This window comes from Chelonia mydas, chromosome 7 (genome assembly GCF_015237465.2).
Source record: "Chelonia mydas isolate rCheMyd1 chromosome 7, rCheMyd1.pri.v2, whole genome shotgun sequence".
NCBI lineage: Eukaryota > Metazoa > Chordata > Testudines > Cheloniidae > Chelonia > Chelonia mydas.
In genome coordinates, this window is record NC_057853.1 from 57,843,422 (window position 1) to 57,868,067 (window position 24,646).

Consider the following 24,646-nt stretch of genomic DNA (forward strand, 5'->3'; position numbering starts at 1 on the left):
TCTTCCCAATGTAAAAACATCCTGAGATGCTGATCAATTGATTTTCCCTTTTACAGAGGTTGCTAATAGTACTCTTAAGGATGAGAAGGGAGCACTAAAAGGTACAATATAGACGAATAGCTAAGTAGAAGCATCCGTGTGTGGCTGGATAGGAAGATTAAACCTCTTGATTTGTGAGCTGGCTTGAGAAGCATAGCAGTATAGTCCCTTGCACTTCTGCCTTTGGCTCACATGTGACCCTTTTGCTTCCACTGATTTCTCCTGACATGCATGTGTTACGGCAGTGCCAGCTGGGACTAATTACACCCAAGTCCTGATCCACAGTCTACCGGCTCTGGATGTTCCTGAATCAGCAGTCTCAGCCAGCAGACAATTACCTGATGTGCTATTGTTTTCCTTCCCCCTCCAACCCTCTCCACTAGAAAGGGGCTCATAAGAACAGCCGTACTGGGTCAGACCAATGGTCCATCTAGCCCAGTATCCTGTCTTCTAACAGTGGCCTGTGCCAAATGCTTCCAAGGTAATGAACAGAATGGGGCAGTTATCAAGTGATCCATCCCCTATCATAGAAGATTAGGGTTGGAAGAGACCTCAGGAGGTCATCTAGTCCAACCCCTTGCTCCAAACAGGACCAACCCCAACTAAATCATGCCAGCCAGGGCTTTGTCAAGACGGGCCTTAAAAACCTCTAAGGATGGAGATTCCACCACCTTCCCAAGTAACCTATTCCAGTGCTTCACCACCCTCCTAGGGAAATAGTGTTTCCTAATATCCAACCTAGACCACCCCCACTGCAACTTAAGACCATTACTCCTTGTTCTGTCATCTGCCACTGCTGAGAACAGCCGAGCTCCATCCTCTTTGGAACCCCCCTTCAGGTAGTTGAAGGTTGCTATCAAATCCCCCCTCACTCTTCTCTTCTGCAGACTAAATAAGCCAAGTTCCCTCAGCCTCGCCTCGTAAATCATGTGCCTCAGCCTCCTTATCATTTTCATTGCCCGCTGCTGGACTCTCTCCAATTTGTCCACTTCCTTTCTGTAGTGGGGGGGCCGCAAACTGGATGTAATATTCCAGATGTGGCCTCACCAGTGCCGAATAGAGGGGAATAATCACTTCCCTCCATCTGCTGGCAATGCTCCTACTAATGCAGCCCAATATGCTGTTAGCCTTCTTGGCAACAAGGTCACACTGTTGACTCATATCCAGCTTCTCCTCCACTGCAGTCTCAAGGTCCTTTTCTGCAGAACTGCCGCTTAGCCAGTTGATCCCCAACTTGTAGCAGTGTATGGGATTATTCTGTCCTAAGTGCAGAACTCTGCACTTGTCCTTGTTGTCTATCGTCCAGACCCAGCATCTAGTAGTCAGAGGCTTAGGGACACCCAGAGCATGGGTTGCATTCCTTACCATGTTGACTAATAGCCATTGATGGACCAATCCCCCATCAACTTATATAATTCTTTTTTGAACCCAGTTATGCTTGTGGCTTTCACAACATCCTTAGGCAACGAGTTTCACAGGTTGATTGTGTGTTGTGTGAAGTGGTACTTCCTTTTGTTTGTTTTAAACCTGCTGCCTGTTAATTTCATCGGGTGACTCCAAGTCCTTGTGTTCTGTGAAGGGGTAGATAACACTTTCTTGTTCACTTTCTCCACGGCATTCATGATTTTATAGACGTCTCTCCTAACCCTCTCCCCTTAGTCTTCTCTTTTCCAAGTCCCAGTCTTTTTAATCTCTCCTATTAGGGATGGTGGTAGAAACGAAAAATCCATCTGCAGTCTGTTCCCAGAAACACAGCTGCTTGCACATCATTATGAAAATAATCTGGATTAGATTTAACTGTAGGCACTCAACTTGCTTGGATGTGAATTCCCCCAAATCTCTGCTTCCTGAGCAGGCTGTTTATACGCCCGTGTTTCTATGTTCAGTTGATCTTCACAAAAGAGAGCAGCGGTTGTCAAGTCACAGAGTACTGTGGCTTGTGCTGAGAAGTGTTAGGGATGTATACTGAGGTCATAGCAATAAGAAGTCCCAAAACATCTGTGTACCCTAACAACTGAGGTTGTCAGCACTTTGAGGCAGGGACTGTTTATTTCTTTTGCATTTGTACAAAACCTAGCGTGTGGGGACCTTGTCCATGACTGAGGCTTCTGGGGTCCATGACTCCAATGCAAATGAATAATAATAATAATAATTTCCACTAAAGCCCAAGGAGTGGGATTTTGCATACACTTAATGGCAAATACCAATGGTCAGTGGTAAAACTCCCACAGAGTTAGGCCAACGCTTGACTGTTCTTGTCAGACCCCCGCAAAGTAAACTGGAGAAGCCACACATTTTAAAATAAATAGGAGTGCTGGTGAAAGATGCTGGGTTAAGATGCTAAAGGATAAAATTATCTGTTTCCAAAGCTTCCTCCACTGTGTCCCACCATAGGTTTCCCCTGCAGGGAGAGTGGGGTCCATTGTCTATAGCCCTTGCAGTCCTTGATTCCTTTGCCAAGCAGTGGGCCAAGCAGGGTCCATGACAGTGGTGTTGATTGTTGTGATGTGGAATTAGTGCACTAGGGATTGGATTGAGACAATCAGTACTTTGATGGGGGTCACTGAGCAGCTGTTAGATCAGTGCTGATTGAAAATTTTCCAACAGAAGGCTTTTCTATCAGAAAACATCATTTCATTGAAGCCAAAACTTCCTGCGGGAATACACTGATTTTTGATAAAATCTCATTTTGGGGGGGAAACCATGAGAATAATATTTCTCTAAGGTCAACATGTTCCATTTCAGTTTTTTGAGAACATAACATTTCCATTTTTCAGTCTGAAATGACTTTTCGTTTCAACATGCTTCATTTTATATTGTAAAGACAGACATTTTAAAAACGTCGAAACTGAAATGGAATATGTTGGTTTTATCTTAAAGAAACATTTGGCTTGATCCTTGAGGATTTTTTTTTTTTCAGAAAGTATGTGTCATGGGAAATTTTGAATTTCTTTGTTTTCATTCTGATTTGAAATAAAACAAATTTTGAAATGGAGGAATTTGCTGAAAAACAGAAATTCCAGTCTCCACATAGCTCTGTGTTACATTCTTATTATTTGTCCTGTGGTAGCAAGTAGGGCCCCAATGCTAGGTCTATTGTGATGACACCCGGGGCCACAGTTGTGGACCAGAACCCCATAGTGCCAGGTTAGGCATGGTAGATTATTAGGTTTCAGAGTAACAGCCGTGTTAGTCTGTATTCGCAAAAAGAAAAGGAGGACTTGTGGCACCTTAGAGACTAACCAATTTGTAGCTGCTGATCTCTGTTGGATTTCAGTCAGCGATGTAGTCCAATGAAGTGAGCTGTAGCTCACAAAAGCTTATGCTCAAATAAATTGGTTAGTCTCTAAGGTGCCACAAGTACTCCTTTTCTTTGTACATTATTAGGTTTAATACGGTAGTGCCTAGGTGCTCTAGTATGGAGCAGGACCTTGTTGTGCTAGGTGCTGTACAGAAATAGAGCAAGAAGGTGATCCTTGCCTTGGAGAATTTACAATCTGAGTAAGAAAGTAAAGGTTTTCTGTAGCTGCTGATCTCTGTTGGATTTCAGTCAGCGATGTAGACCTGAAAAACTCTATAGCCCATTACCAAATCCCGGAGCCTCCCAGCCCCCCATGCAGTTAAAGTAGTTTAAAGGCTGGTTTACACTGAAAAGTTACGTCGGCATAGCTACATCTCTCAGGGGTTTGAAAAATCCACAGCCTGAGGGACTTAGTTAAGCTGATCTAACCCCCAGTGTAGACAGCACTAGGTCAATGGAAGGATTCTTCTGTTAGCCTAGCCTACCACCTCTTGGGGAGGTGGATTAACTACAGTGATTGGAGAACCACGCCCGTCGCTCTAGGCAGTGTCTACACTGAAGCACTACAGTGGCACAGCTGTGGTTGTGCCACAGTAGAGTTTCAAGTGTAGCCAGGGCCCAAGTTTCAATTCTTTCAGTACTGGCCATGCCTTTTCAAATAAACTCTTCTCAGTCTGTCTTGATTTTTTTCCACTGCGATGTGAAGAGCCCTGGTCCAAAATCAGGAGGAGGGAAAGGCGCGGCAGTAGTTAATTTAAACCGGATGCACGCTGCTTACTTCAGGACACACCAGCCTCTGCCAGGAGCAGGTGGACTTGCTGCTGCTATTCTATTTTAGCTGGTTCCTAGGGGATGGAAAGTTTGGATGGAATTTAAATCGGGGCGGATGAACCCAGGAAGTTTAATAAAAATGCACTTGTAAATAGATCAGGGGCAATATTATAAACACCGCATCCTAGAGGCTGCTCCTGGAGTTTTGAATATCTGCATTTTCCTTGCTCTTAAGGCTTTGGAGATCTGTGACTTTCTGCTCCCACTGCACATACACAATTGCCCTTAAAGCTGTACACACAAGCATTACAAGGAGAGGAGAGACTCAGTTGCGAAGGGTGTTATTGGCACTGTGAGCCAAGCTCCCATGAATGCAGAGCTCTCCAACCATATGTGAAACAGAATTTTAAAATACCATAACACTAAACACTCTGGGGGGCAGAGGAGGATGCTGAACTGGACAGAGGTTTAGGAATCAGTGTCCACATGGTGAATTACTGATTTATGAGAATGTTTATTAGTAGTAGTATTTTGTATTTGTATCTCAGTAGCATAAGAATGGCCACACTGGGTTAGACCAATGGTCCATCTAGCCCACTGTCCTGTCTTCCGCCAGGGCCAGGTGGTTCAGAGGGAATGAACAGGAGAGGGCAATTTTGGGTGATTCATCCTTTGTCATCCACTCCCAGCTTCTGGCAGTCAGGGGTTTAGGGACCCACCGAGCATGGGGTTGTGTCCCTGCCAATCTTGACTAATAGCCATTGGTGGACCTATCCTCCATGAATTTGTTTAGTTCTATTTTTAACCCAGTGGAAGCCCCAGTCAGAGACCAGGACCCCATTGTGCTAGGCACTGTACAAACACAGAAAGAAATGCAAGTCTGTGCCCTAAAGAGCTTACAGTTATCTACATTAAAAGTTAAGGCTCAAATCCTGGGGCAGTTCTTACTCTCCCCTTGTTCCCATGAAGTCACTAGGAGTTCTGCCAGAGCAAGGACCTAGTGAAATCTAGTTAAGGAGCTAAGGATTCAGCCCTCAAATTTTATTATTATTTTTCCTTCATTATCTACATTTTCTGTTGGCTGTGTTTCTTTTTTAACCCTTCAGGGTTGCCAGGGTGTTTGGGCATTAGCTTATTTGGGGGAATGCTGGTCTAGTGTTCAGTGAAGCAGATGGTTGCTTGTATCAAGACCCAGTCTTGCATGTTGGGACCAGTAGGATCTACCGGCAGGCTGACTGCCTCCTTGCCTTCAGGATGGCTGTAGCTGCGCTGTAGACCAATAGCAAATGTCGGTAATGGAACCCGAGGCTCTGTTTGCACTTTGGGATGATGCAGGCACCACTTTCCCCATGATCCGGCACGGGGCTTTGGAGCGGCTCCAAGGTAGTCCCCAGATTTCTTCTACTAGATGCTACAGCAGCTACAACCCATCCCAACCAGAAGGAGGCATTGGCAATTGCCATATTGCAGACAGGTGGGGAGCAGGGGTAGTGGTGATTATTTGAACAGAAATGCCAAGCCAAGTTACCCAACACTCAGGAGCAGCCTGGGATGGGCCAGTCTCCCCTACAGGTTTCAGGCTTTTGCACACGTGATAGCCAAACCACTATGCCTACCATTCTAGGTTACAGCCTAGACGTGTCCATGGAGGGGAGGCATACGAACCACATGCAAGTTTGGTTGCTCTGCATCTATCTATCGCTCTTTTCCTTGGGGTGTTGTTGAACAGAGTGGGATTACAATTAGGTAAAAATCCCTACTGTTGAGGAACAGGTTCTGCTGGCCAGTTACAACAGCCTTGTATCAAAGAGAACATCACCATTCGGTGTCCGAGTGAAGGGCACCTGGGGTTCAGGAACACGCCCCGGCAAATCTCTGGGGTCATGAGGAATTTTGCAAAGCAAATTTTGTTCTTCAAAATGTCTCCCAGCTTCATTCTGTCTTGTAAACGATCGTCATCAGTCTCATGGAATTATTCAGTAATTTGGCCAAAATGTATGAATTTCTCTGTGACAGGTTCCCTGGGGTGCAGCCTGGAATTGGGGAAACCGCTGAGCCCTCTAGCTTACCAACCTGGGCTCCCTCTCACACTGTGAAGTTGTGACAAGTGTAAACCTCTCTAGGTATTGCACTTACACAGACATCCACAGGCAGGGACACACACAGCTGAGTTACATGAATGCTTTTGCCAGCCACTCATGCACCAACAACAGAGAGGCTCCAGCCAATTCCTCCAGCTCCCCAGCCTAGGACCCCAGAGCTGTACCATCTTGCACTGGTCAGAAACCTGAACAGTGTAAGTTTATTACCCAGTCTGCCACTTCTATAAAGGAAAGTGGATGTGAACCAACCCTTGCAACCTGAGCAGATTTCCCAAGCACTTCAACCAAACTGCACTGTTTTAGGTAAAATATAAAACAGATTTAATACCTGCAGACAGATAGATTTTTAAGTGATTATAAGTAATAAGAGTACAGATCAAAGTTGGTTACCTAAGAAATAAAAGTAAAATCACAATTTGAGTTCTATAAATTAGATAGTATTTGAATCAAACAGTGTCTCACCCTGATGGATAGTACAAGCAGGTTACAGATCTTCCACATACAGTTTGGGACTCTCCTTCAGCCTGGGACCACCTCCCCAGTTCAGCCTTTTACCTCCAAACGTGTTTCCAGGTGTTGAGTTGGGGGGGGGGGGGAGAGGCCAAGTGGTGATGTCACTTCCCCTCTTTTATAGTCTCTTCCAGCTTGCTGGAAAGACCCTTTGCTATGACGTGAGTCAAGCAGTCTCCATTGTCTACGTGCTATCTCTGAGAAGTCTCCATTGTATACGGTTCCTTGGATAGTCCTTGGGAGTATGGTTTCCTTTAATGGCCTTCAGTGCATCTGGCTCCTCTGCTGTCGCACCTGATAGACTGGTTGTGGGTGTTCCCAACTTTACAACATATTTCAGTAACACATGCACAGCAAAACTTCATATCTTCATCCAAAGGCATCATCGTTCCAACATTGGTATTATGCCTATTCCTTTGGCAATACTTGACAGCCTCGGCTTTCCAACACCCGATGTTATTTTTCTTATTTCTTTGCTAGTTCCGATGCGTGAAGTTTACTTGCATGCACTGCCTCAGCTGACTTTTGTCCCTCAGGAGCAGAATGTAGTAAAAAATATCAGGCTGTTAACTAGAGCTGCTGCAAAATTTTCAAATGAAAAGTCATTTTGTAGGGAAATGGCCTTTTTTAAAAAAACAATTTTTCCGATTTTTTAAATTATTTCACAACTTTATGTGATTTCTTTTTATTGAAAATGTTTTAGAAAACGTAATCAAAAATGGTTATCAGTGTAGTTCGTTTATCAAAAACTGGATTTCTCATTAAATGAAAAAGAACCGTTTTGATAAAACTTTTGATTAAAAAATGCAACAAAAAAAGTGAAGAACCTGCAAGTGAATCTGTTTCAAACCCTGCAAAATGAAATTCCAGAATTTTTGCTTTGAAATTCTAGAATTTTGAATAAAAAAATTCATTTTTTGACCAGCTCTTATGACGAAAAGAGTGGAAGAGAAATAAAATGAAGAATGGGCAAATGCCATAAATTACAACAAGGGCCTAACAGCCACAGGTGGTGTTTGTGGGATCCTGAAATAATGCTGCTTGGTGTGTTCTAGGGTGACATTGCCTCTTGTGCCGGATCCTATTTACATTTGTGGACCATCAACGGCCAGCCTCTGGCAAGCATCAGCACCGCCTGCGGCCTGGAAGGAGCCATTGTTTGCTGCTGCTTTGCTGAAGTAATGGAGTGGGACACATGTAGCGTCATCATCACGGGAGGCACAGATGGAATTGTGAGGGTAGGTGTCATGTTTTTGCTAAGCCAGCTGTGGATAAGAGGCAGAATTTCCCATACTGAGTGGGGCGACAATGGTTTTCATTAGCTTCACATCTCCCCCTAGGCACATTACGAACAGAGAGCGATAGCATAACCCAGAACTGTAGTGGTGTAATTTGTGGTGCTGGTAGGGAAAACACTAAGTATTCACCACAACAAATTTAGAAAGAAACCAGATGATGTCATTTTGTTTGAAATATTCCTCGGAAATTTTCAGTATCAATTATTTTTTTCCAAAAAAATGGAAAATTGTGTTTTTGACACAAAAGCTAACAAAAAGGAAAGAGTTTGTTCATCAAAAAGACATTTTTCATTGGAAAAAAAGTGTTTCAGTGAGTTGTTTTTCATCCGCTCTGATCATTTGGAACAGGGGGAAGGTTTGGGGGCAAAATTTTTCAAGAGGCCTCTCATCCTCCTAAGAAATTGTTTTGAAAATGCTGTTGGCCTATTCCAAAGGCAAAAACAACATTGTTGATCAGAAGCGTGTTTAGGCTCCTACCTTCAGGCTGGTGGTTGAACTTCAACAAGGGAGTGTTCTTTCTAACAAAGTCCCTGTCTAATTCTCTAGCAATTGCATGGAACCCAGCAGGACAGCTGAGCAGGGACAGAGGAATACCAACCTCTGATCCAGCTATCGTACCTTTGACCTTATAGAGATTCTACGAGCCCCAGAATTGATGACTTTCTTTCTTACACCTCTGCATTTTCTAACCCCTCCTTTCTTATCGACACAGTTATGGAAGACAGAATATGCAAAAGCCCCAGGCCAGGATGTTGGATCAAGATCACAAAAAGCCACAACAGAAGTTCTGGATAACAAAGGTACAACCTTATGATCCTGAAACGAAACACTGCTGTGTCGTGTGCACTGCATACCTGTGAAAGAGAAGCAGCTAGGGCTAGGAAAGGGTGTTGAGATTCAGAAAAACTGAGGGAACCCTCCTTCTCCATCCCCCACAAAACCTATCTAGATCTGAACCCGAATCACACTCTGGTGAAGGTCCTGAAGTGATCTATGGGTTTCCGCCTTTGTGATGTCTTGGCTCTAGAGGGGCCGAATGCTGGGTGAGTTGCTGCTGTTGCGGTGACTGGTTCAAACCATGGCAGAAATGCTGGAGGCTGAGGGAGAATTCCCAGCCCCAGTTTCGCCAGAGGCTCAGGTAGAAGCATCGGAAAGTCCAGGTGCTTAGCCTCGCCTGACCCCAGATTGGAACCTCTTACACTTTGCCTGCAGTTAGTGAAGACCAGAGGCGGTCCTGAGCCTGGAGCCTGATCCAAACTGTCCCTGTGTCTGTGGATATTTGGGTCTGTGGGTTTGGTGGGTTCTCCTCTGCTACAGACACAAGGAAGGTCTCTCCCATGGGCATGGGGAGCACGTACCCTGTAAAAGGCACATGGCAGTGGAGAGGAGATGGCTTGAAATCCAGCTCTTGGACTGGACTGAGTTCACCTTAATGAGATGAGCTGTCTCTGGCAAGGAGCCTGCACACTGCCGCAGGGCAGGGCAGCTTCTCTCCTCCTCCACCTGGAGGACAGGACCACTATGCCACAGTCAGCAGCCACAGTACTTTTCCAGTACCTGCAGAGTGACTGTGGGTTCACCCCTCCCATCACTCCAGGACTCTATGCAGCTCCCCATTCATTTCTGGGTCTGAGTCAAGCTCCTGTCCCTAATCTCAAGGTGCCACAGTGAAGCAGATACTAGCTAGCTTAGAGACATGCCTCTCTGGGATGCTGAAGCTGACGGCAGAGCATCCTGGGTGTACATAAGAACGACCAGACTGGGTCAGACCAAACGTCCATCTAGCCCAGTATCCTGTCTTCCGACAGTGGCCAATGCCAGGTGGCCCAGAGGGAATGAACAGAACAGGTAATCATCAAGTGATCCATCCCCTGTTGCCCATTCCTAGCTTCTGGCAAACAGAGGCTAGGGACACCATCTCTGCCCATCCTAGCTAATAGCCATTGATGGACCTATCCTCCATGAACTTATCTAGTCCTTTTTTGAACCCTGTTATAGTCTTGGCCTTCACAACATCCTCTGGCAAAGATTCCAGAGGTTGACTGTGTGTTGTGTGAAGAAATACTTTCTTTTGTTCATTTTAAACCTGTTGCCTAATAATTTCATTTGGTGACCCCTAGTTTTTGTGTTATGAAAAGGAGTAAGGAAAAGGAGTACTTGTGGCACCTTAGAGACTAACCAATTTATTTGAGCATAAGCTTTCGTGAGCTACAGCTCACTTCATTGGATGCATACTGTGGAAAATACAGAAAATGTTTTTATACACACAGACCATGAAAAAATGGGTGTTTATCACTACAAAAGGTTTTCTCTCCCCCCACCCCACTCTCTTGCTGGTAATAGCTTATCTAAAGTGATCACTCTCCTTACAATGTGTATGATAATCAAGGTGGGCCATTTCCAGCACAAATCCAGGTTTTCTCCCCACCCCCCCCAAAACCACTCTCCTGTTGGTAATAGCTTATCTAAAGTGATCACTCTCCTTACAATGTGTATGATAATCAAGGTGGGCCATTTCCAGCACAAATCCAGGTTTTTGTGCTGGAAATGGCCCACCTTGATTATCATACACACTGTAAGGAGAGTGATCACTTTAGATAAGCTATTACCAACAGGAGAGTGGGGTGGGAGGAGAGAAAACCTTTTGTAGTGATAAGCACCCATTTTTTCATGGTCTGTGTGTATAAAAACATCTTCTGTATTTTCCACACTATGCATCCGATGAAGTGAGCTGTAGCTCACGAAAGCTTATGCTCAAATAAATTGGTTAGTCTCTAAGGTGCCACAAGTACTCCTTTTCTTTTTGCGAATACAGACTAACACGGCTGTTACTCTGAAACCTGAAAAAGGAGTAAGTAACACTTCCTGATTTACAGTCCAGTCCAGTCCCTGGCTGTGGAGTTCCTTCCAAGTGGAGGTCAGCAAGGCCCTAGCCAGGGGCGCGGGAACAGGGGAGGCCAGTGTGGCATAGCCCCATCACTTTTAAAAGCGAGAAGGCTAAGTAAGGTGCTTAGATACTGCCATGATGGGCCTTTAAAAATACCTAGACAGCTAGGGCAGGATTCCCTTCTGCCCCGCCACCTTGTGTGCACACACAGCCATGTGCTAAGTTGGGGTGAAATGCTGCCACGCCAGGAGGGCTGCATTTCACCCCCACTGTTTGCAGGGGTGCAGAGCTACCCTGGGGCTCACTTCCGGTTTATGTCTCACATTCCTAAAGCTCAGGCTTTAGGGTTTCAGCTGCCCAGGCATCAGGAAGGGAGTCTCATCCTGCCACAGTGTGTTCTGGGTTGTTCGTTTATGTCCGTCCTTTGATGCATCAGGGACGGCCACAGCTGGAGATGGGACATTGGACGGGGCGGGCAGGGCTCTGAGGGGGCACCGAGCTTTCTCCTTCTCAGGTGCGTGACTCGCTGCGTCCTGCTCATGTGCACAGGGTTTAACTGATCGCCACAGGTGGGGTTGGAGGGAATTTCCTTCAGCTCAGATTGGCAGGGACCTTGCAGTGGTTTTGCCTTCCCCCACAGTGTGTGGGTGTGGGTCACTTGCCAGGATTATTTGGGTATATATATATGGCTCCTTCTGGCCTTAGGCTCTATGCCTTTCCCCTCCCTATGCGAGCAGTCAGCCAGTCCTGCTGTTTCCCTGTTCTCCTCCCACCCTCTTTCATTTCCTCCGTGGCCCACTGAGAAGCCCCCTGCTGCCCTCTGGTGCCATCCCCGTCATGGAGATCCACAGCCCATAGCCATTCCAGCAGGCCAGCCATGTGTCCCTGTCCTGTACACTTGCCCTGCTCAGAGCTGCTCCTGACCGCCTGGCGCGCCAGCATGCACAGGTCAGAATGCAGTGCCAGAGTCCGGCCAGCCGGCACGGGGATCAGCATGACAAAGTGCTCAGCCAGCAGGGGCATCACTGAACATAAAGCACCAGACTGGGACCCAGGAGACCTGTTTCCTTTAGAAATGTTTGGGCAGAGTCAGGTCTGCATTGCCTCTCTGCTTTCCACCAAATAGTGTCCTTGCTTCCTGTCCTAAACCATGCTGCAAAATGGCTACACCAGGGGTCCTAAACTTGAATCATCAGGAGGGCCACATGAGGACTTGTACATTGGCCCGAGGGCCACATCATCCCCGCCCCCTGCTGCCCCCGGCCCCCACTCCACCCCCGCCCCTGCCCACGGGGTGCAGCAGGGGGCTCGGGTGCAGGAGGGAGTGTGGGGTGCAGCAGGGGGCTCAGGGCAGGGTGCTGGGGTGCAGGAGGGAGTGCGGGGTGTGGCAGGGGGATCAGAGCAGGGAGTTGGGATACAGGAGGGTTGGGGGTGTGGCAGGGGGCTCAGGGCAGGGAGTTGGGGTGCAGGAGGGAGTGCAGGGTGTGGCAGGGGGTTGGGGTGCAGGCCCCAGGGGGAGGGGGAGCAGAGAACTCCGTGAGCTGTTCTTGCCTGGGGGTACCTCCCCCGAAGCTCCCACTTGGGAGCTTGGCAGGCCACAGGGAACAACCCCATGGGCAGGATGCTGCCTGTGGGCCGCGTGTTTGAGGCCCCTGGGCTACACGTTCCACCCCAGAGGTGGCAGGGAGACCATTCCCCCACATGTGTGTGGACAGCGCTGTGAGAGCCTTGTGCTCTGTGAACGGTGCAGCATTACCGTGGAATGTGCATAGCCGGGGGAAGGCCTGCCCTGCCTTGGAGATACAGGGCAGCAATGCAATGGGCAGATCCTGCCTGGAGCTGCTGATGCTGCAGCCAGGGGAGCTCAGTACTCACCTGTGGCAGGATCAGGCCCTAAGTGAGCCCTGGTTACCGGCTCAATAAACGTAATGTGTTTAATAAACAATCCTACTGCAAAACTATTTGCAAGAGGACACTGGCTGAAAGTCCCATTGTGTCCAAAGGGCCTGAGGAACTGCAGAGACTCTTACTATAACATCTGTGCTGCTGGCTGTAATAAAGCGCCCTGGCCTGATTCCAGGAAGGAGCCGTGCCAAACTCGGCACCTGGCTGGAGGGACAGAGCTTGGCTCTGCTCAGGGTACTGCCTTTGCCACCCACAGTGAAGTCGGGAGGCTTTTCAAGGCAGTGTGAGGCCAGCAGGGGGCCCCTGGAGCCTGGGTTTATTTATGTTTCCCCAGCTGTATTCCTGAACAGTCAGTGGTTATGCTGAGCTGATGGCGAAGCTATTAAAGGTAGCTCCGCGAGCCGGAGGCCTACGATGTGTTGAAAGCTACAACACTGTCATGGTAATAAAAGTAATCGGAGTTAAACGTTCCTGACCTAGCAGATACAGGCACCAACGCCTGCCAGGGATCTTTAAAGCAGGGCTCCGTTATTTTCCCTGGGCATTTTAAAAAGCATGTGTGGGGGACAGAGAGAGAGCAAGAGAGAGACCAAGTATAATTTATAACGTTTATTTTTGTGACTCTCATTGCTGAAGGGATTTGTGCTGAAGGCACTCCCTGTTTTTCCAGGATTAGGTTTACAGCTTGGTCATCTGCATACTAAGATATTCTACAGTAATCAGACATTGCGGGGGGAATTTTCAAAAGCACCTTGGTGACTTAGAAGCACAAGTCCCATTAATGGGACTTTGGCTCCTAACTCTCTTAGGTAGAAGGGTTTATAAACACCTATACAGGACCATAGGATTTAGCAGATTGGGTCAGTCCAGGGGTCCGGCTAGCTCAGTATCCCATCTGCAACAGTGGTCAGTACCAGCTGCTGTGGAGAAAAGTGTAAGAATCCTCACTTGCCAGTTGTGAGATAACCTGCCCCCCAAATTAAGTCTCAGCCTGGTTTCTAGTAGTCAGAAATTGACTTAAGCCCTGAAGGAGGAGATTTTAATAGTCCTCCTACATTTTATTGGAACTAATTATGATACTTATGATATTTGGTATCCATATTAATGTCCAATCCATTTTTGAATCTTTGTAAATTCTTGGCCTCACTGACTTCCTGTGGCAATGAGTTCCACAGTCTAATTACATATATATAATTATGTTGGTAGATCTAATTACATAGGTATATCTTTATGCAAACTATGGCCACATTTTGGGCTTTAAGCCCTGGTCAGTCAGGAAGGGCTTCCAGAGCAGAACGTGGTTCCTGGGGGAAGTCTGAAGGCAAGGAGAGCAGCAAGAGGGGTGTGCCGTCTGATCTTAAGCCAGAGAGTTGGGGCCAGAGGGCTGAAGGTGGGAGATGCCTGCTTGCTCTAAGCTGGATTTCTAACTAGGGCTGAAGGCAGGGGAGCAGTGGAGGGGTTTACCTGATGATGTCTCCACACCAGAGAGCTGAACCCAGGGAACAGGGGAAGTGAGGGATACTTCCCTGGTAAAGATGATCTCCCAGCAGAGAGGCTGGGGGGTGGGGAAGTCCTGTTAGGAAGAGTGGAGGGGCTGGGATACCTGTCCTGGCAGAAGGACAGAAGAAGACTTATAGAGTCCGAGTGAGTAGAAGCTATCAGAGTGTGGAAGCTGAGGTACGTCAGGATGAGCTGTCCTGGGATGTACAGGGGGTGATAAATGGACTTTGGTCTGTTTACACTATGGTTTTGTACTAAACTAGCCCCAAGGGGGCAACAGAGTCCTTGGGTTACTGGGTAGGGTAAGCTGAGGCAGGTGTACCTGTCATGCCATGGGCTGTCACAAGAGGGTGTTCTTGTCGGGGCCATCATATGTTAAACCCAGAGACTGTAGTTAGACTGAATCATTTCAGTCCTCAGGAGACAAAACTCTTGTGGCTGCAGACATAGGATGGGAGAGACTGAGGTGTAGCAATGCCTGTAGTGTTGGCCCCTGCAGTGGCAGGGGATTGATTAGGTGAGATATGCCCAGAGGATCCCAGCAGGCAAACCTCACGCCATGCTGCAGAGGGAAATGAAAAAAAAATCCAAGATCCCTGCCAATCTGACCTGGGGAAAGTCCTTCCCAACCCCAAATCCAGCCATCACTTAGAGCCTGAGCATGTGAGCAAGAACCAGCCAGCCAGGCATCTAGAAAGAGGATCTGTCATTTTCTCACATGTGCACCCACAAGCAGCATCATTAATTATTAGCCAGTCGTGATGTTTAATTACAGCAACGAGACGCTTCCCAAAACTCTTCGAATGACTTCACAATGATTTTAGATGGCCTAATATTCCCACATCTCATTCTGTCCATTAAAGGAAATAAAATTTAAGCCAAAATGTGGCAATTAAGAAGACTGAAGTCACAATGACTGAGTTACATTGTTGGGGGCGTGTGTGTGTGTGTCCGTGTGTGTGTCCGTGTGTGCATATGCACACGCACATTTAATTATCGGTTCTGTTATGAGCAGATTTAGATAAGTTGATGATACCGGGGCTTTATGTAATTTATTTTTAGTAGGCAATTATAGGCTGCATTATATCCTGGCAGCAAGGTATTCTGGGGCATCTTATTAAGCATAGAGCCAGTAAACACTGATGAACAATTTTGCTGAACTAGGCATGCAATTTAGAAAGCAATAATACACAAATCCAATTTAGCGCACAATTGGTACAGCCGCACGTCAGCACATGTAACTATCATCGCCGCAAATTAAATTGGGATGGGCCTATTCTGCAACAGCACAGGCCAAGATTAAATATATTTGTTCTCAACTTAACAACTTGCTGACCGTAAATAATCACACACACACACACACACCTCTGCCCCACAAGCAGTTTCTAAATATTTATTCTGCAGGTAACAAGTGGGGGCAACATCTGCTTCTTTGCCGGGAGTTGAACATCAGCGTCGCCTTGACTGGGAAACCAGCTAAGAATAATCCCACAGTGACGGCTCTTGCGGTAACCAGGTACAGTAATTTCCATTGCAATGTATCGTTTGTCCAGCAGAGGGCACAGTAGCAGCCCCAGTGATTCCAAGTGTCTGTCCTGAGTTATCGCTTATTTTTATTATTTCTTAAAATATCTACGTGTCCTAATAAGATGCAGCCATCCTGTGATATGGTCTTGTCAGCTCTCCCAAGCTAAGCATGGTCAGGACTCAGCTGGGAGACCGCCAAGGAAAGAACCAGCTGTTGTAGGAAGCTGTTCGTAGTTGCCGCTCCTGCCTCTGAATCGGGTTTAAACCGCTGGCCCAGTACAGTGCTAGGGGCCACTGGAGTTGCCATCTCTTGTCTTCGGGGAGATGTGAAAGTGAGGCTTTGACCAGAAGTGCTCTGTAAAGATCCTGTGATTTTATTCTCCAAAATGAAGAGGCTGTTGGACTGCAGTCAGATTCCCAGTAGCATAGCAAGTTAGCATTTGCCTCACTAACTACCTCCTGCCATTTCAGTTGGCTCCGAGGTTCAGCCTCATTTCCTGTCCTGTCCTGTTGCTATGCACTGGTAAACAGGTGCTGTGCTCCTCTCCAGAAGTGGTGGCTTTTCAGCTGTCAGCCAAGTGATTCCTGTAAACAGCATCATTAGATTGCAGAGACTTTGGGAGCGGGGTGTATCTGTCCCCTGCACTTTTGAATCTTTTGAGGCTCCCGAGTGTGTACAGGATTTAGAGATGTCAGAGAATAACTTGATTCCTATAATTGTCTGCCAAACAGATTTATTGGGGGCTGTGCTTCATTGTATTGGAGATGAATGAATCTTAGAGCTCTTGGCAGTTCAGATCCAAATCCCAACTGGCCACAATGTCCATAATTGGCCAGACCAAACCTCGGATCCTAACCCCATTGAACTCTGGGAAAGTTTGGCTCTGAATCCAACTCCAGCCTTTGGAAACTTGGACCTGTATCTAGTTTACGTGAGAGTTATTCAGGCTTTAATGGTGGGCGCTCTCTGTCCCAATTGCTGCACAAACCAGAGAGCATCTCAAACGTGCAGCACCAGTTTTGCCTTTTGTTATTGAATGCTATCTTTTTTTTTCTTTTTCTTTTCTTTCCCAAGAAATTCCTCCAAGATCCTAGTTGGTGATGAGAGGGGGAGGATATTCAGTTGGGCTGTGGATGGGTAGGAAGAAACAACAAGGAGCTCTTGGTCTCCTCCAACCCTGTGTGATGTCTATGGATGGAATGAAAATTATCCTTCAGAGTACACAAGATTTGGAAGGAAGAGTGGAGTGAAACGAATCTCAAGAGAGTCAGCGAACTGTAGGGTCAAGTTGGGAGCAGAGAAGGAATTTGACATCCTCTGATACAGCTCTGTCCTGTTATTAAAATAAAAAGGTATGAAGGTCTAGTCCTGCCCCTGCCGCGTATACAACCCCCGTCACTGAATTTGCCAATGAGAATCACTGCCAGTGGTATAATGCAGTGTGCGTGTTCTATCTGCTGTGTCTCAGTGTCCCATCCTGCTCCCTGTGAAATCAATGGGAATTTTACCACTCTTCAATGGGAACAGATCTGGGCTCTGAATTGTGGGCCACTGTATAGAATACAGCAGGTAAATGCTATCAAAATGTGTTTAAAACTGATCCTCGTTGGCACGTGCATTTGAACTGCACATGAATTTCCTCTGTACAAAGTGGTTTTTGCATTAAATAAAATCCAGCTGTTTATTTGTGTGGTTTAACGGGATGGTAATTGCTCAGTGTACTCAATGGATGGTGGTCTGTGTGTGTGTTTTTTTTTTAACTTGGATCCAGAGGATGGTACGCAAACCTCGTGCTGGGATGTAGATTGAACCTCTCAGACACACTTCATGCTGGGAGGTTCCAACTGCAGGGCTCCCCGAGTGATCCTGGCCAGGGTTTAGATTTTATATCACTGTTTGGGGGGAAATTTCACCCACTGAAGTGGATGGAGCAACAGCCAGTCACAGGAGCTCGGAGTGTGGTCCCCTGGAAGGCCAGGAGGGCGTTAACATGTGAAACCAGCTGGGACCTATGAAACAGTCTTGCTTGTGGATTGGTACTAGGGTTTCTAGAGGAGAAGATGATACACGTGCATTAGAGATGTCAGTGCTGTGCGGGGGGGGGGGGGTGTCAGTCTGTGGCCTGGAGTCCAGAGAGTGATCTCTTCAGAGCCCCTTCCCGCCAAGCAGGGCTGACAGTCCATCCAGCAGGGGGCAGAGGTGGCACTCCTGCACCTCATTATTGCTAAGAGGTTGGTTTCCGCCCATCCTGTGCTGCTTGGTCCTGGGCTGCACCCCGAGGGGTTCAGGAAGAGGGTGCCAGGGGCTGGGGACTGGAATCTCCCAGGTAAACATTTAATGCTGACCCGCTTCCTCACCGGCTGCTGCTGAGAGAAACGGAGCGAGAGGAGGAATCAAATGCAAGTTGAAAAGGAGAGAGAAGGAGAAGATCTCTCCTGCTTCTCCTGTTGCAGCTATCTTGCTGTAGCATCTGTGTCTGAGCCCCCAGCATCCACATGGTGTGCCGCCCCAGGCTTGGGAGCCTCCTGGGACCTAGCCAGGCCAGGCCCCCTATCGCAGGGGCTTAGCTCATCCCGAACACAGGCCCTATGCAGAAGGGCCCTGAACATTGGTGGCGCCTGGAAAGACCCCAGCACTGGGGTGTATTTGCCCAATAGCACTGATACAGGTAAGCAAGTCTGGGGGGATGGAGGTGGATCAGCGTGTGGATTTATAAGGTGCTCCTCTGAATGAGGAGGATAAAAAGAAATGCTGGGCGGCTGTCTTAGTTCCTGAGCCTGGCCCATTCTGTGCCCACGAGGAGGCAGGGGTCACACGTTTAAAGCTTGAATCATAACCTAAACGCGCAAAGGGCTGAATTAAGTTTGCACGGGCGGCCTTAAATCTGGCATGGCCTCACTTTTGAGTGGCTGACTTTGCAAAACCTATTAAAAAAACATTCTTCTCTCACAGTTCTTGGCTGTAATTTCTTCAATTTTTTTAAAAAAGGAAATCAGGGGCACCCAAAGCCCCACCTATTCCTCTGTGTACAGGGTCATGCCGTCCCCCAGCTGTTGAAGGACTCCTAAGCTAGCGATTAAGATTTTCAGCAGCACAGCGTTCCCTGAGAGACGCCAGCAATCCAGGCCCTGGAAGAACATCCCTCCTTAACAAAGTGCTTGTCTCCTGAAGCGCAGCAGGGAGAGGGAGCTAAATGAACCGGTGCCAAGAACCTCAAGCAAGAGCCTGGATCTCTAATGAGAGACTAGCCTGGGGGAAGGCTTGGATCGCCGGCAAACACCACATGTTCTCTCATGGGCGGGAAGTGGGTATCACTGTGAAAGAGTCCTCTCCCTTTGTGGGACGCTAGGCAGGGTGACCACAAACAAGGCAGCCAGAAGTGACTGAGTGCAGGTCCAGTGGCGTTGCCAGCAGGAACTGTTGAACGCCTGTGGGTTTCCTATGCTGTGCAGCCTCTGGCACAGTGCTGGGGGGATCTGCTTCCTCTAGGCAGAGAGAACACGTAGATCAGCAGCAGTTTTTGCATGTCAATTTTGCACAGCTCTGAGCTTCCGCTGCAGACTGGACAGTGACTCGCAAACTTTCTGATGGGTCGCTTATCCTACAGGCCAGCTTTCTAGCCATGGTACTTATCCCACCCTCCTTCCCATAGTATCCATGCACCTTACTGTCATTACAGTATCTAGTATCATACACCCTGTGAGGTAGGGCAGGGCTATTCTGCCCATTGGACAGATGAGAAACTGAGGCACAGAGGGCCTAAGGCCCAGATCCTTTCAAAGGTTTTGAGGCTCCTAATGTCCATTGATTTTAATAGAAGGTTTGAGCCTAAACATCGCCGAGGTACCTGACCACTGGACCAATCTTCCTCTCCTCTGATACAGACACCTCTGCCCTCTGGAAGACCATGGCCAGCGGGTGAAGCTTCCCCTTGGAGAGGCTAGCTCCCTGCCCCGTCTCTTCCAGCTGAGGCCCCACCCCTGCTCACTGCTCTCAGGCCCCCGCCATGGCCCCAGCCAGGGCCGAGTTCTAGACTTAGCCTCAACTGGGACCACGGCAGAGCTCTCGGCCCTGGCTGGAGCCACGAGCCCCCCCCTTCCCTCCCCCCCCCGTTCCACCGCTTCCATCCCCGGCCCCACCCCCATTCCGCCCCTTCTCCCGAAGCCCTGCCCCGCCGCACGCTCCTTCCCCTCCACCCCCGCTGCGGCCCCGAGACCAGAAAAGCTCTTTGCTCCCGCCGTGGCCCTGAACCCCTGGCTGAGGAGATTTGTCAGGCTAGACTGGAACCATTGCCTATACCCAAAAGGCTCCACCTCCCTTTACCAGCCCTTTGACCTCCCATTCCTATCCAGTTGCTCTTTCAAGATAAGTATGGGGTGAATTATATTTTCTTGTTGATCTTGGCCCCTGGCTATCAATAAACTTGGCCAGGGCGCTGGTGGTTCGTCCTCTTGGGTATTACCAAGACTACAGGGAAGCAGAGATGAGAAGGCCCCTAAAGTTAAGTAGGAGTTGATGCCTTGCTAATCATAACAATTCCCTTCCTCACGCCCTGCCCCAGTCCTCGCCCAGCCTCAGCTCTTTCCTTGGGGCTGCTGCCAGCTCCCAAGTTAGAAGCTGTGTCGAAAGCTGTGCCTGCAGAGCCCCTAGTTTCGGGGAGACATTTTGTCCCAGTTCCTTGCCAGTGCTGGGGAGCTCCAGAAATCCCTGCATCAAACCTGCCAGGACAGGGAAGTTGCTGTGACACCCAAATTCCCAGTAGCCAAGCTCTAAGCCACAAAGCAAATCTGGGGGATGGAGGTGGATCAGCATGTGGATTTATAAGGTGCTAACCCACCCTATTCATCTTAACGTACGTTGTGTTGGTGAGACATTAAAGCACTGTAGGGCATAAGGTTCAAAAAGTCAAAAGCAAAATCCCAGCTCCTGAATATGGAGAATCCAAACCCCGGTCTGGATCTGATCATCACAGCAGGCCCTAATGCACTGAGCCATGCTCCCAGATCTGAACCCGCAGGAAACCACGCTAACACAGCCTGTGTCTCTGTCCCCCTCTAGTGGCAAGTCCACACATAAGAAAACAATGTTAAGGTGGAGTTATGCTTGAGAACAGGTCTCTTAAGCCTAAAAACATTACAAGGCTGTTGTAATGATCCCCAAAATCAAGCATTACAAGTGCAGGATTTCAGAGTTAATGTTATGCTTAAAAGAAATCCAATTATATTATGATAAGAAATGCAGAGTTAAGGCACCCAAGTAACTTCGATTCTGCCCTGGAATGACATAGTGAGGGGAAAGTGTGGAAAAAAAACCCTATGTGTCCTTAAAAATCAGTTTCCTCTGATCTGGCACTGCAAAGTGTAAAATGCCTTAATAATTATCATATGGCTATTGCATGGCAATTTTCTTCTGGACTCCTTTGCTTCCTTGTACAGCGCTAGCTGCCTTATAAATGTTGCAGCTAATATTCAATGTTCCCTGATTTCTGGAGCTTTATAATGGGCTAATAAAGCCTAGTCAGTGAAGCAATCTTTGCCAAGTTGCTAGTGCACTGCAGGGCCTTCATTTCCTCATTAACAAAGAATTTGTACTGCTGGCTTCTATGAAAAATCCAAGCGGAATTAGAGTCCTGGAACTTTCATAGGGAAAGTTTTCTTGCAGTCATCACAATCATTGGCACTTCACTAGCACTTTCATCTAAGGATCTCCCAGCATGTCACAAAGGTGGGTCAGTATCAGTCTAATCTAATCTCTCCATAAATCTAATCTAATCTACCCAACAATCTACAAGGTTTTATGCAGCCGCCCATCAGCATGGAATCTGATCATTCACGTAAAATCAATAGCAATTACAAGGTCCCTAGTTGACTTCATGAAAGGTCCCTGGCCTAGAGTATCATTATTCCCCCTCTAAGGACCTGAGGGAAATGAACCACAGAGAGGTTTAGGGCCTGATCTAACACCCAGCCCATGGGATCTTTCCCCTCACTTTGGTGGTCACTGGACTGGATCCTGCATTTTCAAAAGTGATGAAAGGTGCCTGATTTTCAGAAAGTGCGGCTCCCCGGCTCTGAAAATCTAGCCTCCTTAAGGGGCGGGAGAGAGGGTGCTAACATGATGTTGGCCAACTGTCGCTGCATTCACTCTCCTAATGTGATGTAAGCCTTTCTCCGGTCCTCTGTCTTGTCTGTTTAGATCATAAACAACTGGAGTCTGGGACTGTCTCTTACTCTGCACTTCTAAAGCGCCCAGCTCAGTGGAGATGCAGCCTCTAGGTGCTGCCCTAATACAAATAATTACTATTAAGAGAGGGTGGAATCTTGGTGTGACCCCACACACCCCTGTATTCACATCCTACAGACTACTGCAATAACGTTTGTACAAAATATGCCTTGTGAGGTAACATATAAAAGCTAATAACATGCTGGTTATTAATAGTAGTGTAAAATGCAAGTGTCAATGTTATACATGAAGTTATGAATTCCCTCTATACGATGTTACTAAACTGTTTGAACACGACAAGTCTGGGGAGTGGGTAAACAGGTTTTTGGCAGACAAAGAAAAGGCTGGCACCTCCAGCCAGGTGCAATCACAGACACCTGCTAATCATAGTCGAGTGGCCAGTCACTGGCAGATCAAGAGGCCGCAGGAACAGATCAGTGTGCACTGTAGAAAGCACCAGCAGAGAAGAAACCAGCCTCAAACCTTTTTCCCTCAGACTCCCTAGCACCTTTCTTCCCAGTAGGGCACTGGACTTCGAGACGGAAACATTTTGAAAGTTGACTGGACTATAAAAGAGAGGGGCAGAGAACCCCAAGGGATCTTTCACCTAAGACAACAAAGGAACCAAGCACTTTGGACTTCGTGTGAGATCCAGACCAAGCATGTGGTCAGCCATCTTGCTGGAAGAAGGTGTGGTAAGAATCTTACCTTGAACCAAGGCAGTAGTTTGGCTAAGTTGGAGTTACTGGAAAGTGTTTTTTCATTTGCATTTGTTTGGATCCATTTCTGACTTTATCCTTAATACCTGAACTCACTTAAAACCTCTCTCTTTCTGATTAGGTAAACGTGTTTGACTTTTACTATAAACTAGCCATGTGCTGTGGTTGACTTAAAGTGATTAAAGCAACTAGCTGCCATGCTTTGGCTATTTAAAGGTACAATGGATCTTATTACTCCTCTGAACATTCCAGGGGAGGGCTGGGCAGTTCAGGGCAGATGGTTTTGGGGAAATTCAGGACTGGGGATGTGCTAGGGTCACTTGGCTGGTAGTAACCAAGGCTGATGGAGACCAAGGATTACTGTGGTGTAACAAATGGGCTGCTGGAGTCAGAGTTGCTGAACCAGGGCTGCTCAGTCACTCAGTGCATGCTTATATGCTGGCTGGGAGTGTCTAGACAGGGAGCTACAGCAGCAGAGCACTCAGGGTTACAGGACAGGTCATGACACAACCTCTCACTGGTCTGAATTGCACCCCAGAGCGTGACACTTGGTCTCTCCACTTCCTCCATCCTGATGATCCTGGGGATTTGGGGTGGCAGTCAACTACCTGGCAAAGTGTAACCATTACCCATACCCACTCAGTGTGGCGCTTTGTCCCCCTCTAGTGCTCACTGGGCTACAGATAGAGGTGGATGAGCTGGCTACAGTCTTGGCCAACAGCTCTGGGTTGTTGGCAGTGGGGGCTGAATCCTGTATCTCTGGATCTTAATGTAGGAGCCACTACCGCCTGAACTAAAAGACAGTTCTGTTGGTCAAGGCAATAGCAGGCTCATAGCAGGCCCAGCAACTACAAGAGAGGCAGGGTGCCACACAGAGTTGAGATGGGTAACAAAAGCCACAAAGAGAGCAGGGGAATGGCCCTCTGAAGACCCTATTAGGGTGGCCACTAGTGAGGAAGGAGTTTGGTGGGGCCTTAAAGGGATCCACTCAAACTCTTTCATAGAGTTTAAGGCCAGACGGGACCATTAGGTCATCTAGGTTGACCTCCTGCATCTCACAGGCCATTAAATTTCACCCAAATATATTGAGCCCAATGTGTTCAGTTAAACTAAAGCATTTCAATCCTTCCTCTGGAGGAACCAAGATGGATTAAAACAAGAAGCTTCTGTTCTTGCTCTCAGAGTGCCTGTAGCATCCTCTCTCTTACTGCAGAGAAAGTAAGATCTTTACCTTGGTTTCTCCTCATCAGCTCTAGTGATGGGTGACATGGTCCATGGTGTTGATTAACAGTATGGCTGACTGAATGACTACTCTTGCGGTTCATTATTAAAAATGTTCAAGAGACCAAATAACCAAGCTTACTCAAAGATTATTGTCTAAGAGAATGTAGTACGATCGGAAAAGGAGGTGCACGTACCCCTCCATTTGGGAAGCAATTCTGATCTCCCAGCATGTTCCCACTGTACACCCCAAATACACCCCAAAACCACTCATATTTGTAGCACAATTGCTTACAAGTTAGAAAGCTCTTTACATGTCACCTACGATCCAACCACCAGTTTGTACCAGTTCTATAACTTTCTGTTCTGTGTTTTTCCTATGTCTGTTTTTAATACTACGTTTCAAACCAGTTGCCCAGGAAGGTACCGGTATTAGGATGTAAGAAAAATGTTTCTGACCTTTGACAGGCTTTATATTCACTAATGTCAACAGCTATGTTTAGCTTTGCAGAGGATTGTGGGATATATAGCTCTTGACATACGTGAGCAAAATGGACAGAATTGTGGGAAAGACATAATCTAATCCGGTTAACATAACTGCCTATATGCTAGGTATAATACAATATTAACATGGGATGCCATG

The 24,646-nt window shown here is 47.4% G+C and overlaps 1 protein-coding gene across 4 annotated transcripts in view; it reads left to right on the forward strand.

Annotated features, from left to right (window-relative positions):
• The window catches only part of WDFY4 (WDFY family member 4), a 250,741-nt gene extending 233,216 nt beyond the window's left edge, over positions 1-17,525 (forward strand). For all 4 annotated transcript variants that reach the window (XM_037904402.2, XM_043552372.1, XM_043552374.1 and 1 more), the window contains exons 60-63: positions 7,779-7,961; positions 8,734-8,821; positions 15,718-15,829; positions 16,916-17,525. In XM_037904402.2, the coding sequence (XP_037760330.1) occupies positions 7,779-7,961; positions 8,734-8,821; positions 15,718-15,829; positions 16,916-16,982 (450 nt within the window). In that variant the 3' untranslated portion in view covers positions 16,983-17,525. The remainder of the gene's footprint in view (positions 1-7,778; positions 7,962-8,733; positions 8,822-15,717; positions 15,830-16,915) is intronic.
• Positions 17,526-24,646: the final 7,121 nt, after the last annotated feature.